The sequence below is a fragment of the Sturnira hondurensis genome, unplaced genomic scaffold (assembly GCF_014824575.4).
Source record: "Sturnira hondurensis isolate 20B ecotype Veracruz unplaced genomic scaffold, ASM1482457v3 Scaffold0018728, whole genome shotgun sequence".
Classification (NCBI taxonomy): domain Eukaryota; kingdom Metazoa; phylum Chordata; class Mammalia; order Chiroptera; family Phyllostomidae; genus Sturnira; species Sturnira hondurensis.
In genome coordinates, this window is record NW_028091359.1 from 19,261,406 (window position 1) to 19,278,808 (window position 17,403).

At 46.3% G+C, this 17,403-nt stretch overlaps 1 protein-coding gene and 1 pseudogene across 3 annotated transcripts in view; one reads left to right on the forward strand and one right to left on the reverse strand.

Annotated features, from left to right (window-relative positions):
* CRK (CRK proto-oncogene, adaptor protein) overlaps nt 1-12,905 on the reverse strand; it is a 30,938-nt gene extending 18,033 nt beyond the window's left edge. For all 3 annotated transcript variants that reach the window (XM_037069744.1, XM_037069746.1, XM_037069745.1), the window contains exon 1: nt 12,519-12,905. In XM_037069744.1, the coding sequence (XP_036925639.1) occupies nt 12,519-12,759 (241 nt within the window). In that variant the 5' untranslated portion in view covers nt 12,760-12,905. The remainder of the gene's footprint in view (nt 1-12,518) is intronic.
* LOC119003836 (uncharacterized) lies at nt 3,448-3,613 on the forward strand (annotated as a pseudogene).
* Nucleotides 12,906-17,403: the final 4,498 nt, after the last annotated feature.

Genomic DNA, 17,403 nt, shown 5'->3' on the forward strand with positions numbered 1-17,403 from the left:
TTGTGACAACCAAAAAAAACCAAAACTTAAAAATCAATTCCTGCCCTGGCTGGTATAGCTCAGTGGATTGAGCATGGGCCTGGGAACCAAAGGGTCCCTGGTTCAATTCCTAGTCAGGGCACATGCCTGGGTTGGGGCTTTGCAAGAGGCAACCACACACTGATGTTTCTTTCCCTCTCTTTCTCCCTCCCTTCCCTTCTCTCTAAAAATAGATAAATCTTTTTAAAAAAATCAATTCCTAAGACCCTCACTTATGGGTCTCTCTCACACACTCACACACATACAGAAGGCAAACAAAAATGCTTGGGGAAAAATAAGTATTAAAATCCTCAACCTCTGGGCACTGGCTGGTGTGGCTCAGTGGATTGAGCGCAGGCCTGCGAACCACACAATCGCGGTTCGATTCCCAGTCAGGGCACATGCCTAGGTTGCAGGCCAGTTCCTGGCAGGGGACACACCAGAGGCAACCATACATTGGTATTTCTCTCTCTCTCCTTCCTTTCCCCTCTAAAAATAAATAAATAAAACATCTTAAAAAAAAAAAACCTCAACCTCTGGTGATACACTGAGGATCCGAGGCAAAGGACATATCAGGAATACTTAAAATTCTCAAGATGCAGAGATGTGTGTGGCCCTAGACATAGGTCCCTCTCTATCTTGAGTTCTAGAATTGAAAAATAATCAACGAACACACACGGATTCAAGAAAGTTCTCTGAAGAATACAAACATTTTACTTGTACTGTGCTAAGCTAAGCACCCAAAATATCAAATCATCATTATTAGATTTTTTTACCTTTTGGTTTCCTGGTACGTAAATGCTCTATAGAAAATTGTTTCTGGATTTTTAAAAATTTCCCATATTCCTCAAGAACATGACTTTGAATGGCTATAAAGTATCCCAACTTTTCATTAGTGAAATGAGGCAATTACAATCATTTTTGCTGTTATCCATTATTTTTTTATTGCTTCCTTAGGATAATCTCCTTGAAATGTAACTGCAGGATCAAATGGTAAGAACATTAAGATTTATGTTGCCAAATTGCTCTCCAAAGAGTTTGTATACTTTCTAACTCCCACTAGTGGTTTGTGAGTTCCCATTTCCCCCATGTCCTTATCAAAACAGTGCTTTAAAAATCAGTGTTTTAAAAACTGTCCTGGCTAGTGTAGCTCAGTGGACTGAGCTGCGAACTAAAGGGTTGCCAGTTCGATTCTCAGGGCACATTTCTGGGCTGTGGGGCCAGGTCCCCAGAGGCGGCCACATGAGAAGTGGCCACGCGCTGATGTTTCTCTCCCTGTCTTTCCCTCTCCTTTCCCCTCTCTCTAAAAATAAACAAATAAAATTTTAAAACAAACAAACAACAACAAAAACTGCCCTGGCTGGTGTGGCTCAGTGAATTGAGTGCTGGCCTGTGAACTGAAAGGTTGCTGGTTCAATTCCCTGTCAGGGCACAAGCCTGGGTTGTGGGCCTGGTCCCTAGTTGAGGGCTTGCAGGAAGCAACCAATCAATGTATCTTGCATATTGATGTTTCTCTCCCTCTTTCCTCCTCCCTCCCCCTTCAATAGTAAATAAAGCCTTTTTAAAAAATCATTGCCAGCCCTAGCTGGTGTAGCTCAGTGGATTGAGCGCGGGCCTGCGAACCAGACGATCGTGGTTCGATTCCCAGTCAGGGCACATGCCTGGGTTGTAGTCCAGTTCCCTGCAGGCCAACTCCCAGCAGGGGACGCACAAAAGGCAACCATACATTGATGTTTCTCTCCCTCTCTCCTTCCCCTGTAAAGATAAATAAATAAAATCTTTAAAAAAAAAAATCATTGCCAGCTTATTCAGAAATGTTATCTCTTTTGAAATATCATCTTTCATTGCTTTGCACATTTATTATTTGTTGGGGTTTTTTGTACTTCTTTTGTAAAGGTTACTTGTATAAGTTCTTTTTTTCTGTTCTGTATATCTTTTTTTTAAATATTTTTAAAAGATTTTATTTGTTTATTTTTAGAGGGGAAAGGAAGGAGAGAGAGAGAAATATCAATGTATGGTTGCCTCTGGTGTGTCCCCTGCCGGGAACTGGCCTGCAACCCAGGTAATGTGCCCTGACTGGGAATCGAACCGCGATCGTGTGGTTCGCAGGCCCGTGCTCAATCCATTGAGCTACACCAGCCAGGGATTGTATAAGTCCTTTTTAAAGGGAAAACAGCCACTTCCGCCAAGACGGAGGCATTGGTAGAAACACTGTGCCTTCTCCCACAACCAAGTTTGAATACGACAAAGGTTTAGTAAACAAAGACAAAGCCAAAGAACAGAAAACTGAACTATACGGAAGTCCGACAACAAACCATTCAACTGGGACAGGTAAGAGGGGTGGAGCCAGCAGAGGAGCAGGGTCTGGCAGGAAGGATCCCCTGACCCAGGAACGCAGACAGCCAGGGTAGCATCAGGCAGCCAGGGTAGCGTCGTGGACCCAGTGAGGGTGCGGGGCAGGCTGAGCGCGGTTGCACATTCCCGCGCACAGATAAACCCAGCAAAGGAGTGAGCAGTGAGACGGACCACACGGCCCCGGCTGCGGGAGGAGGCAGAGGGGACCGCCATTGATTTCCTTTGACCCTGCCCCCACATACAGCGTCACAACCCAGCAACTGAGTTGACCCGTCCTGGTGAAAACCTACAGCTCCGCTCTTCATACGTAACAGCCACAACCAGTCCAAAATATGGCTCAAGAAGAACTCAAACCCCCGGAGCCGGTAACTCTAAGCGACTGAGAAATAGGGAACCTCTCAGATGCACAGTTCAAAACACTGGTCATCAAGATGCTCACAGAACTGGTTGATTATAGTCACAAACTAGAGGAACATATGAAGGCTAAACTAATTGAAATGAAGGGAAATGCACAGGAAACCAATAGTGTGGAAAGGAAACTGGGATTCAAATCAAGGGAGTAGACCAGAAGGAAGAAAGAAACATCCAACTAGAAAAGAATAAAGAAACAAGAATTCAAAAAAATGAAGAGAGGCCTATGAACCTCCAGGACATCTTTAAACATTCCAACATCTGAATTATAGGGGTACCAGAAGGGGGAAACAAACAGCCACGAGTGGAAAACATATTTGAACAAATAATAAAGAACTTCCCCAGGCTGGCAAAGGAAATAGACTTCCAGGAAATCCAGGAAGCTCAGAGAGTCCCAAACAAGTTGGACCCAAGAAGGAACACACCAAGGCACATCATAATTACATTAGCCAAGATTAAAATGAAGGAGAGAATCCTAGAAGCAGCAAGAGATAAGGGGACAGTCACCTACAAAGGAGTTCCCATCAGACTGTCAGTGGATTTCTCAAAAGAGACCTTACAGGCAAGAAGGGGCTGGAAAGAAGTATTCCAAGTCATGAAATCCAAAGACCTACAGCCAAGATTGCTTTATCCAGCAAAGCTTTCATTTAGAATGGAAGGACAAGCTTTGCTCAGTGGCAGTATCGTAGCCAATGAGGTTTATCCGAGGCATGATTATTGCTAATAGAATGGAAGGACAGATAAAGTGCTTCTCAGATAAGATCAAATTCAAGGAGTTCATCATCACCAAGCCCTCATTGTATGAAATGTTAAAGGGACTTATCTAAGAAAAAGAAGATGAAAAATAGGAACAGTGAAAGGACAGCAAACTCAGTTATCAACAACCACACCTAAAACAAAAGCAAACCAAGAGGACAGCTAGATCAGGAGCAGAACCATAGAAATGAAGAACACATGGAGGATTAGCAACAAGGGAGTGGGAGGAGAAGGGGGGAGAAGATACAGAAAATAGCTTAGACAGTAGGTAGAAGATAGGGGGAGGGCAAGAACAGTAGGGGAAATATAGAATCTAATGAACTTGAGACACGTGGTTATAAACTAAAGGGGGGGAATGGTAGGGAAGGGGGTGTGCAGGGTGGAGGAGAATGAAGGGGGGAACAGAACAACAACTATAATGGTATAATCAATGAAATATATTTAAAAAATAAAATAAAGGGAAAACAGCCAAATGGAAACAGCCACTTGTAATTTACAATGGCTCACCCATACAAAAGCCATAGCGACTAATGCTATGAAATAGGAACACTTCGTAGTCCAGATGTCTAAATTAATTTGCCACTCGAAAAATGAGACCAAATTATTTTGTTCAATATTAGAAAACATCTCCTCCAGAATGACCAGAAAAACTACATTTAAAACTCTCTACTGGGGAGGGGTGAAAAAATTAGCCTTGCAAGTTAAACAAAAGTCCTCAGCACAGAATGAGTCCGGATGAGTGACTTGGCTGGTGTAGCTCAGTGGACTGAGTGCAGGCCTGCAGGCCAAAGAATGAGAGACCAAGACATGATTTAAAGGAGAGTTGCACATTTCTTAAATTACAAAAGTCCATCTGTGGAATTCACAGCTGCAGGCTAAAACAAGTTAACAGCCCACACTCAGTAACGCTGGCTGTTTCTCCAACTCAATATGATAAAATAGATGCCCAGACCTGGGACTGTCCATCTATGACAAACACTTAGGCATCAGCAGAACATAACCCCAATAGTTCCAAGTACAGGACTGGAGACATGAACTTGGTTATGACCATACCAAAGCACGGTGGTGCTATACTCTGGAGTTTCTCATCACTAAAGTAGATCACCAATGAGAGATTATTGCTCAAGTCTGGAAGGTGAGGAGATGCACTGCCACCTTGCCTGTTACCACTAAACCAATCCAGCAATTCTTTAGGCCTGCTGAACTATGTTAAGGACAGGGTCAGTTATGAGCTCCAAGGAGACCTACTTAGCACTGCTGGATGAAGAAAGGCTCTGGGGCTCTGCAGAAGGGAGAATCCTCACATCAGCAAAGAACCCATGCTTTAGAAAAATGGTCCTGATAATATCTGGGGAGCAAATCTCCCTTGCTCAAGTTCACCCAACTACATGCCAAGGGCAACCATATGGTTTTTCACTAGTTGTCTTTTTTGGACAGTGGTTGGCAGACTGAGTGCTCAGGAAGTGTTCGATGTTACTCTTAATGAATACAACTCTAAAGACAGGGAAAGTTAAATGAAAATCCGTCCCCAGCTTTGAGCTCACAGCTCAGTTGGGAATACAAAAGCATACAAAGTGTGGTTGGTAAGCAAGAAGCAAAGCAGCATGTTTTAGGAAGACATCATTCCACCCCCATCACTGGCTTTCACTTTCGACTGGAGATGTGTTCTCACACACACAAAACATTGTAGCAACAACAAACTGTGTTCTCAGATACAACAAAACCACAATGAAAGAGTGATTCTGACAATCCCTAAACATTTGCAAGGTACCCTTTTAATTCTTAGAAAGAACACAACCACTCCATCATCCATTGTCATGGCTCCATTACTGTACTAGTCCAAATTAAAAAAAAAAAACTGGGGGGGGGGGGCATTTAGAAGAACAAACAAGACCACCAAGCCAAGATCAGTGTGAGAATTCTGAACACTGAAGCTTATCTGCCATAAGGGTAGGAAGTTAGCTAAATTCATTTCTTGTTCAAATGCTTCATGGTATAAACTGGTTCCATTATGATTCCCCCCCCAGCTTCGCGATCCCAATGGTCACAGAAATACAAGTTAAACACTAACGGAAGTCTTCAACATTACCTATAAATTCTTCGTCTATTTTAATGGCACTATAATAATCCCAAGGAGGAACACCTGTTTTTGTGTACTACTGGAACAGTTAGATATATGGGGCAGTCAAGCTTTGTTGATCCAAACTCCAGAAGGAGGGAAGGGGAGGGAAAAGAATACACAAGTTCCAGATAAGCCCAAACTTCACCCCAACCATGTGTTCCAGGTCCTTTTCCCTAGTTCATCTCCTTCCAACCACAAAGAGCCAAAGGCAGGAAATAGAAGGGCAGGAAAGGAAGCAGATAGAACAGTCAGTCAGTCTAGAGAACAGCACCAGCGAAAGGGTTCTCATTGCTGGGACTTAGAAAACCTCATTGACTTGTTCTGCATCAAACTTGTGCTGAATTCCTAACATGCAGTTTAAACTAACACATTCAGAAATCAAAATCAACACAAGCAGCCCTGGCTGGCGTGGCTCAGTGGACTGAGTGCTGGTGTGTTCTATTCCCGGTCAGGGCACATGCCTGGGTTGTCGGCCAGGTCCCCAGTTGGGGGGGGGGGGGGGGGGGTGACAGGCAACCAATCTATGTTTCTCTTTTTTTTTTTTCAAAGGATTATGTTTTAGATCAAGACATCTTTTTTTTTAATATTTTATTTATTTATCTTTAGAGGGGAAGGGAAGAAGAGAGGAAGGAAACATCAATGTATGGTTGCTTCTGGTGCATCCCCTACAGGGAACTGACCCCTGCCAGGAACTGGCCTGCAACCCAAGCATGTGCCCTGACTGGGAATCGAACTGCGATCGTCTGGTTCGCAGGCCCGCGCTCAATAATCTATGTTTCTCTTGCACGTCAATGTTTTTCTCCCTCTTTCTCCCTCCTCACCTCTCTAAAAATAAACAAATAAAATATTTTTTAAAATCAATACAAGCAGTTGTTTTGGTTTCTTTACATGTTCGTCTTACTAAGTTTCAGCATTTCAGCACCTGGGTTACCCCTCCAAGTTTTATGAAGCACACACAAGAGCTCTGAGGGCTAAAACAGGCCAAGGCACCTCTGCCATTGCCATGGACGCCACTGTGATGGCTCCACTACTAGCCTCTTCTTGATCTCACAGCACCTCCCTTTCCCCTTTCCTTAAATTCCCAATCCCTCTCTTCCTTCTCCTCGGGCAATGCTAATTACAGAGGTGGCTTAGATAAACACTGCCCACTGCCTGTCCAATACAAAGGGCTAAAAAGACCACTGACTTCCACTTGTGAGGGCACCCTAAAGGGTGTCAGGATATCTGGCCTCCTAAGCAAATAGTTCTACAAATGGTGAACATTAGCATGGTACTTTGTAGATTCAGAATGACTGGGTTTGATGAATTCCTTGTCATTTACAAGCTGTATGAACCATTTTTAAAAATATCTCATGGCGCCAAATACCTACCTAACAAAGTTCCCAAAAGTAGCCAATATATTATAGGTGCTCAAAAAAAAAAAAAAAAAAAGGAAAAGGCCCCTGGTTCGTGTAGCTCAGTGGACTGAGCACTGGCCTGTGAAGCAAAGGATCGCAGTTCGATTCCCAGTCAGGACACATGCCTGGGTTGTAGGCCAGTTTCCAGCAGGGGACGCATGAGAGATAACCATACATTGATAATTCTCGCTCTCTCTCCCCTTCCCTTCCCCTCTAAAGATAAATAAATAAAATCTTTAAAAAAAAGAAAATTCAGTTTAATATACCCCCAACCTCTGAATTTTTTCAGAAAATTTCAATTTATCCCCAAATCCAAAGTCTGCTATTTCCCAGAGAAGATTCCACAGAATCTCAAGCTGCTTCTCAGTAAGTTCTGTGGTTATTGCTTCTGGGCTTTTGGCTAAGATCATGGGTAGTTTCAAAGAGTTCTATGGTCAAGTAAGTTTGAAAAACCCAGAATCCAATACCTGCCTCTCTTGGAGGGTTGTAATTTCACATGGGCAAAGGCTTGGAGAAGTCCTGCACCAAATAAAGCTACTTCTTTTTACCATGTAATCTGTTCTGGGGGGTGTAAAATCTGTAAGTCAGTGAAGAACTTTTCCAGAACCACTGAATGGATACTCATACGGAGGGATAAACAAGGACCAGGTTTGAGAACTGCCTAGATGAGATAAATGAAACAGAGATGCTGAAGGTACAAACGGGTGGCAGTGGGCAATCAGCAGTACCACAGGATCCCCAGAGAAGTGGCTTTAGCAGCACAATCACCACCCGAGCTTCTGCCTGCCCCAACCCCCCAAATGAGGTAAGCTTCTACACTACCCTCATCCACTAGGGCAGTAGGTGGGCAGCTTTCGGCTAGGCACATAACAGGGCCATCCTCTTTCCATGTACTGGATCCAAAGTCCTTTCACACTTCTCGAATCACCCCACCCCTCTCCACCCCAGCACTTAGTCCGTAAGACATGCTGGTTATTTTTTTTAATTTTTTAAAACTTTATTTATTTTTAGAGAGAGGGGAAAGGAAAAAGAGATAAAGAGAAACATGCACGGGTAAGAAAAACATCGACTGGCCGACTCCCACATGCCTCCAACCAGGGACCTGGCCCACAACCCTTTGGTTAGCAGGCCAACACTCAATCCACCAAGCCACACCAGCCAGGGTTTTTCTTTTGTTTTAATTTAAAGATTTAGAGAGGGGAGAGGGAGAGAAACATAGATGTGAGAAACATCAATCAGTTGCCTCTCCTTGCATGTGCCCCAGCCAGGGATCCAAAGCAGCAAACCCAAGCATATGTGCTGACCGGAACTGAAGTTGGGACCTTCCGCATTGTGGGATGCCGCCCAACCAACTGAGCGGCATGGGCCATGGCCTAAGACATGCTATTTTAGCACGCACACTACCCAGGTATTCTGGACCCCCTGAAAGCTGAGGTTTTCCATTTTGTTTCTACTCCTCCCTCCCAACCTCAAGAGTTACATTTGTAACATTAGTATAGCTAATATGTATTGGGTATTTACTATATGCCAGCCCATTCCTAAAGATTTAACGCACTATAACTCTTAATCCTCCCAATGACTCTACAACATACTCTTTTCCTTTTTTTTAATAGCTTTTTTTATTTATTTATCTTTAGAGGGGAAGGGAAGGAGAAAGGGAGAGAAATATCAATGTATGGTTGCCTCTCATGCATCCCCTGCTGGGAACTGGCCTGCAACCCAGGCATGTGCCCTGACTGGGAATCGAACTGCAATTGTTTGTTTCGCAGGCCCGCGCCCAATCCACTGAGCTACACCAGCCAGGGCCTATTTTCCCTTTCACACAGGAGGAACTTAAGCAGAGGAAAGTTAAAGAACTTGCCCAAAGTCACACTAAGTAATAAATGTCAGGTATGATTCAAACCCAGGCTCCAGAGCTCAAGCTTGTAACTACTCACCCACCTCACACTTAGTTTTGTTGACTGGTCAAGGTCTAGTAATACCTCATTGTTCCAAGAGGAAGAAATGAGTGAATCAATGATTGCAAAGTCTCCCCCAGATGTACACCTTCAAGTCTCACCTGACAGAGTATGACCCATAGACTTGACCAAGCCCAGCCCTGTGGCACTGGAGCACAGCCAGGGCACTCCCACGCTATGGCCACATCCATATTCTGCAAGGGGTGAACACCCAAGATAAGTTAAAAATAGGTTCACTGGAAAAAGGTTCAGAATTCCTGGTCTATTTTATTCCTAAGCCTCTACAAACTATCTAAACCAGTTCCAAACAAATTCTACCTATACGGCATGCTCTCTTTGGAGCACGTCCATGCCGTTCTTCCCTCTCAGGTATGCATCTTCACTTTTCTCTCCTAAATGCTCAGGGTCCCCATGAGACATGCAACCAAGGGAGCAGTGGGCAGCTCATTCCAGGCTAACCCTCTGAACCTGTCTCCAAGGCCCCTTTTCTCTAATTTTTTAGTGAGCTGACAGCAGCCCTGCCTGGGCTCACTTCTTTCCTACATTTCTAGGGAGCCAAAGCAGAGCACCGCCTAGACTCTCTCCTGTTGCTTCTTCCACCCGAAGCCCTTCCTTTGTGTCACTGTCTACAGCTTTAATAAATATACTTGCAAAAAATTTTTAAGTCTACTTTTTATGCCCACAAGATACATTATATTATCCTAAGCAAAAATCTCATTTTCCATATTCAATTTGCCAAATAATTATTTTAAAGCCTCTTCACATTGACTTTTAGGTGGCAGATGTGTACTGTCTGAACACTAACACCAATTTCTTTTTTCTTTTCCTCAATTTCCGAGCCACCCTTTCCTTTTGGTCTTTAAACAGAATCTGGGGTCCCAGGACAGACAAAAAAGTGTTGTGGATCTCAAAAGGAAACTGGCTCTGGCCCTGGCCAGGTAGTTCAGTTGGTTAGAGCACTGTCCTAATACACCAAGGCTGTGGGCTTGATCCCCAAGCAGGGCACGTTCAAAGAGCAACCAATAAATGCATTACTGAGTGAACGACAAATCAATGTCCTGCGTGCTCTCACTCTCATAGCAATAATTTTTTTTTAAGTAAACTGGCTTTGACAGAAAGGAATACAGTGTAATAGTGTCAGTTCTCTGACAGAATTCCTTGGTTCAAATTCTGGTTCAGTATTTACAAGCTGTGTGACCTTGGGCAAGTTATTGACTCTCTGATTTTCAGTTTCCTCATCTATAAGATGGAATTTTTTTAATAGAGATCAGAATACATTCCTCACTAGACTGTAATATAGACAGTAAATGAGATGAGGCGTACTCAGCAAAATACCTGGCATAAAACAGCAAGTAAATATTAGCTTTTTAATATTCTTTGAGTCTTTTGTCCTTCCAAAATTCAGAGGTTTATGTTTAAACTTCTGTGTGATTTCAAAAGAAAAGGAGCTTGAAGGAGGAAGGTGAGAACAAAGATTAAATATTCTTTATACAGAATAGTGAATCCATTACCGTACATGGAAAATAGGGTGTGCAGCAGAAGGAACTACCACACTGCCCATGAACCTTCCCCACCCCACTGACAAACTTCGGCAATCTTCACCTCTTTTGGGCCAAGGATCTGAACTCCTATGTTACAAAAAGGTGGAACTCCGTGTCAAGGTAAGTACTGAGATATGGTCATAATGCCAAGGTGTGAAGAAAGCTCAACCTACGAAACCTGCCTGCTGCCGTTCCAAAATTTGCAACCAATAAAACACATATACAAACAAAAGGTTGAGAACTGAGTTCCAGCCCTGGCTGGTGTAGCTCAATGGATTGAACACAGGCCTGTGAAGCAAAGGGTTGCCGGTTCAATTCCCAGTCAGGCCACATGCCTGGGTTGCAGGCCAGGTCCCCAGTGGGGGACACATGAGAGGCAACCACACATTGATGTTTCTCTCCCACCCTTTCTCCCTTCCCCTCTCTAAAAATAAATAAAATATTTTTTAAAAAAAGAACTAAGTTCCACTGACAGTTTGCCATCATATCACTGTACTGTAACACCCTGAACACCAGGGCATTTTGCAGAAGAATGTATCTGGTATGGGGCATACATGTCACATCAATATTCCCATCTCATGTTATAATGCTATTAAACCAACCAGACTGAGAAAGACCTAGGATAATTTATAGACTTCAAGATCCTATATTCTCTGAAACTGGTATGTATTAACAGAGACTCACTACCCTGTCTCCCCATTTCTGGCCAGAGTAAATAAATTTACACTGGGACTATCTATCCTAAAAGGATAAGCCTGCAAAGGCTGGTTCAGGAACTTCCTACTTCACTTGAGCCTGGCCTGTATCTAGTCTCTGCTGGTCAGGAGGAAAATGCTTCAACCTGGGACAGTGAGAAGGCACTAGGGCTCCTGCAGCTGTCACATACACGAGGATCACCTCAGAGTCACTCTGTACTTCACCAATCTCCTCCACAGTCCCCCAACAATGCCAACGGCATGGGTAAGACAGTCATATCTCAATGATCCTTGACAAGGAAGACCCAATACAGATCATTTAAATTCTCAGAATCAGCCTGACAAGAGTCTGTTCCCCACATCTAAAGACTCTGGCCACAGCCCCAACTTACTGAGCAAGAAAGGGCCCTGAAGTACAAGAGTGACAATGTTTAAGTCCCAGGAAAACTGAAGTTCCTACCACTCACTTTCAGAGAAGGGATTGTTTCCCTTGGTTTATTTCTGTTGTATTTCCTGGGGGGGGAAAAATCTTCCTTCCACTAATCACTTTGAAAACTAGAACCTCCTAACTGCAGAGTTTTCTGGGCAGTAAGATCTCTTAGACAGTCACCAGACTACAAACTTATTCTAGGCTGGCCACAAAGGGCTTTCCTTCTATCATCAAGGCATTAAACTCACCTCCGCGGAGGGAAAAAACAGTAAAAGTATTTTGAAAAAATGCCCAAGAAAGGAAAAAGCTGACCGGTTTCCTGAAGTTGTCTCCATCCCTCCTGGCCTGTGTGTGGTGACTTCCTACCAAAGGCCACCAGTGGAGTATAGCCAAACCCGACTCTCCAACATTGCAGGAAATGTTTCAAGCCTAAAAAGCCACTTGTAGGATTATCGGATTCATTCTGGGCACTGCTGCCAAGTGATGCCCCCGCAGTGCCAACATCCCCCTCAGCTCTTTGTCCCCATGTTGCCTATCCCTGCCCTTGTGCCTGGGCCGGGCGCTAGCCCCACCCTGGGGCCAAAGCAGTTCCCCTTCCCCTGGGCTGTCCTCCCAAGTCACACCCAGAGGCCTGGGTCAGCGGCTCCTCCTCCCCCACGCACTCTCGCTAGTCTGTGGAAACCAGCCCCGGCAGCAAGGCGCCCCCTGCCACGATCACTGCGGCCCTCTGCCCACGTCCCTCGTGAGGGCCAGCTCGCGAGGAGCAGCCAGCCAGGCTGAGGAGTTCCGCGGCCCTCACCCCCGCCCGGGGCCTCCCGTCCTATCCGTCCCTCACCGGGCGGAGGCTGGGCGGGCGACGGTGGCACCGGCGGGCGCGGGCCGCTGCTGTTGATGATGTAGTGGGAGACGCGCGAGTTCTCGGAAACGCTGAGCACATAGTCCCCGGGGCTGGTGCTCGAGTCCCGCACCAGGAAAACCCCGTGCCGCTGGCCCTGCAACAGCGCCACCGCCTCCTGCCGGCTCAACCGCCCCCAGTACCAGCTACTCCGCTCCTCCGAGTCGAAGTTGCCCGCCATGGCCGCCTCGGTGCCTACACGCTGGGCCGCCGCCGCCGCCGCGCGCGCGCCTCTCCAGCCCCGTCGCCCGCCGCCCAGCGGACCGGCTCGGGTCTCAGCCTAATAGCAGCGCCCGAAATGGCGGCGGCGGCCGCGGGCCTTCCCGACCGGAAGTGACGCACTCCCTATCCCCGGGAGGTTGCCGGGAAAGGGACCACCGCCCGCCATTGGGAGAAGGGCAAGTGGACAGCTCGCTTACGCACTGCGCATGCGGCCTCATGGGCGTCGCCGCCTGGCGGGAACCGGGACTGCAGAGGAGAGAGAGGCGGAGTCTAGGACCATGGAGGCGGGGCCTCAGCCAGCGTTTGGCTGATGTTTGTGTGTTTGCTCTTGACCACGCGGTTCCGCGCTCCACTCGGCTTTAAGTTCCTGAATGACCCGGGTCATCAAGGTGGCAACTCTGAGACAAAATTGAAATAGAAAAGATTATATGGCCCCAAGGCCTGANCGGCGGCGGCCGCGGGCCTTCCCGACCGGAAGTGACGCACTCCCTATCCCCGGGAGGTTGCCGGGAAAGGGACCACCGCCCGCCATTGGGAGAAGGGCAAGTGGACAGCTCGCTCACGCACTGCGCATGCGGCCTCATGGGCGTCGCCGCCTGGCGGGAACCGGGACTGCAGAGGAGAGAGAGGCGGAGTCTAGGACCATGGGGGCGGGGCCTCAGCCAGCGTTTGGCTGATGTTTGTGTGTTTGCTCTTGACCACGCGGTTCCTCGCTCCACTCGGCTTTAAGTTCCTGAATGACCCGGGTCATCAAGGTGGCAACTCTGAGACAAAATTGAAATAGAAAAGATTATATGGCCCCAAGGCCTGAGCTACCTGAGATGGTCTTTTTCTGACGGTTCCTTCAGCTTCTGCCTTCCCACGCCACCTAAAGCTCTTGTTTTCATTGGTACATTCAGTAGTTATTGACACATTTGCTTTGTGGGTGCAAAGCTAATCAAGGCTGAGCCCTTTCCGCACTGAATTCTCAGGCTCGTGGGAGGAATCAGAAACAGTCCAAAGGAATGCCATGCTAATGAATAAGGACAAGTAGATGCTCTAGGAACATAGAGCAGGGCCCCCTAATCCAGTCTGCAAAGGGATGCAAGAGGGCTTCCCAGCGGAGATGGCATGTGCTGAATGAATGACTGGAGGGGAAGGGCATTTAAGACAAAGGGAACAGAGTGTGCCAAGTGGGGTAGAAGTCTAGAGTTCTCTGTATTGGGGCTGTCAAGTCATCCGCCCAGATTCTTCTAAACCCTAATTGTGGCCAGAGGTATCTTCTGCTCTCCGTATCTTCACTATCATCTCTCTCTCTCTGTATTTCATATCTGTATCTGTGTTCCTTTGAACAGACTGCTTGTCTTGCTGCCCCTAATTGCACTGCACACATCTGCCTGTGTGCTCTTTCTAAATTACAACTCGGAGACTGGTTACCCTGTGTAAAACTTTTAACAGTTGCCAGGTGTTAAAACTCCCAGTTGAGGCCCTGGCTGGTGTAGCTCAGTAGATTGAGCGCAGGCCTGCGAACCACACAATCGCGGTTCGATTCCCAGTCAGGGCACATGCCTGGGTTGCAGGCCAGTTCCCAGCAGGGGACTCACAAGAAGCAACCATACATTGATATTTCTCTCTTTCCCTTCCTCTCTAAAGATAAATAAATTTTTAAAAAAACCAAAACTCCCAGTCAAGCTCACAGCATAAAAGTGGACCACAGTCTCGTCTTAACTGCTTCTACATGAAGCCTGTGCTTCCTCTTTCTGAAACACCCGCTCCTTTTGGGGCCTCAAACTCAAATGCCTTCCCTTTCCTTTCCACCACATCTCTCCCTCTCTGCATGGGCAGCACTGTTTTCATGTTATCTCCATTACAGTTCTTACCCAATGTATTGTAGTCTCTCATTTGCAGGTCTGTTTGTACCCTATAGTAAAGCACCTCAAAGGCCAAGCAGCTCGTGTAGGAGAGACCTCATAAATGTTTCATTATAACAGCTAACAGCTAACATTTATTCATGGAATACTACCCTCAGGGCATAGTGCTGCCTTTGTGTGGATCACCTTATTTAATCTTCTCAAGGACGTTATGGGTTGGTGTTTTACAACTATCTCTATTCACAGTAAAGTTCAGCCAGTTTGAGTAACTTTGTTTTTGTCCAAGGACAAAGGTGCTAAATGGAAAGCCGAGATTCAAATCCTGGAGAAGAAGAGAGCTATGGCCACTCTATTTTATCCCCAGACATCTGGGATAAGAATGGTGGAGGTGGCAGGTGGGGGAGGATGGCAGAAATAGACGTTTTAAAGAATGAGTCAGCCCTGGGTTATGATCTTACATGAATAACACACCTCTTCCCGACCCCCTTCACACACCCCTGGGCCTGCTCCAGGAAGAGGAGGGGAGCAAAGTCACCTTTCCTGCTGTGGATGACTCATACTGGTGACCCTGGCTTAGTCACAGCATGTCACCACAAGCTAGCAGCAGAAGCCACCCCAGTGTTAATTCTGCCCTCTGGGAAAGAGAAGTCCCTACCCCTCACCTTCCCAGGATGGCCTGGCTTTGAGGCAGGACTTGACCCAGAGACTTCCTGTGAGGCTTTGAAGCCTTGTCTTTAAGCCCCATCCTCAGGGCATGTGAGCATGACAGTAGGGGAGAGGGGAGGGGAATACTCTAAGAAGGGAAAAAGGGAAAGCACAGACAGGAAGAAAGGGGAAAGAAGGAAGGAAGGAAGGAAATAATAACTAAGCTGGAAAATAAGCAAGGAGATTGCCCAAGCAGTTACTGAAGTGTGTTCTTCCTTGGAGCATAGAGAATCTACTAATTCAGAGAACAACAGAGTAGAAACAGAAGCGGCCTTGGGACAGGAAGAAGGCAAGTCCACTCTGTCCCTTTTCTTCTTCCTCTTTTCTTCCTCCTCTTGTCCCCTTCCTACATCAGGCTTTGCAGCTATAATGGCGGCTCTTGCCCCTCCACCCCCACCCCATTAGTCTGAGACCTGCCTTACAAAGAATGTGACCTTCTTGCTTAGAAAGGGCTCCCAGTGGTGGGGGTGGGGGTGGGGGTGGGGAGAAGCAGAGGTGCGTAAAGGTGAACAAGGGAAGATTGCCTTGTTCAAGAGAGAAAGCACCAAAGGTCACTACTCCCTATCCCATCCAAACTAAGACATTCCCTTTTTTAAAAGATTTTATTTATTTATCTTTAGAGGGGAAGGGAAGGAGAGAAGTATCAATGTATGGTTGCCTCTTGTGAGTCCCCTGCTGGGAACTGGCCTGCAACCCAGGCATGTGCCCTGACTGGGAATCGAACCGCGATTGTGTGGTTCGCAGGCCTGCACCCAATCCACTGAGCTACACCAAGCCAGGGCTAAGACATTCCTTATTATAGCGATGGAGGAGGAGCAGGGAGGTTAGCGTCCCGCCTGCTTACCTGCTCTGTATCATAAAATAACCATAGCTGCGGCATACAGTTGTGCAGGTTGTGGACTCCAAGCTCCATGACTCCATGGTAATGCGATGGAACCCTCTGGAATTGGGCTACTCATACCCACTTTGCCTTAAAAAAAAAAAAAGGCAGGCCCTGGCTGGTGTAGCTCAGTGGATTGAGCGCAGGCCTGCGAACCACACAATCGCGGTTCGATTCCCAGCCAGAGCACATGCCTGGGTTGCAGGCCAGTTCCCTGCAGGCCAACTCCCAGCAGGGGACACACGAAAGGCAACCATACATTGATGTTTCTCTCCCTCTCCTTCCCCTCTAAAGATAAATAAATAAATAAAATCTTAAAAAAAAAGGCAAACAGAAAGCTTATTTGTATCAAGATGACAAAAATTAGCCCTGGTTGGTATGGCTCAATGGATTGAGCACTGGCCTGTGAACTGAAAGGTCAAAGGTTGCTGGTTCGATTCCCAGTCTGGGCACATGCCAGGCCCCCATTAGGTGGGGTATGAGAGGCAACCAATCACTGTATCTGTCACATGTTGGTGTTACTCTTCCACTCCTCACTCCCTACCCATCTCTCTAAAAGTAAATAAAAAAAATCTTTTAAAAATATGACAAAAGTTATTATTTAGGGAGAAAACTGACAATATCACCTTCCAAAGCAGGGGTGTCAAACTCATTTTCACCAGGAACTACATCAGCCTTGTGATTGCCTTCAAAGGGCCGATTGTAATTTCAATTTCTTAACAGTTAAGGAGTGGTTACATTATACAGGCCTAAAATTATTTTGGCTCTTTGAAGGCATCCGCAAGGCTGATGTGGTCCCTGGTGAAAATGAGTTTGACACCCTTGTTCCAAAGTGTGTGTGAGAGAGAAAAGGTGGATGTGTGTAGGCACAGTTTGTATTAGTGGAAAACTACACATCCTCCCTGTTCCCATTCACATATGGAGATGGAGAAAGAGAGAAAGGAGGCAGAGTAACTTGACATTTCTTTCTCTACTGGAGCTTCTGGGCTGTGAAAAAGATACCCCACCTCCAGTGGGTAGCCCTTAGTTTTGCAGAGACAAGGACCAGTCTGAAATGTGCAAAGATAAGATGTGGAGTCAGACACTGGGGAAGAGCTCTGGGGTGAAATGCAAGAGGACTCCCAGGAGGGTCTAGGGGATCAGGGTGTGCTGGGAACCAAGGCAGGAG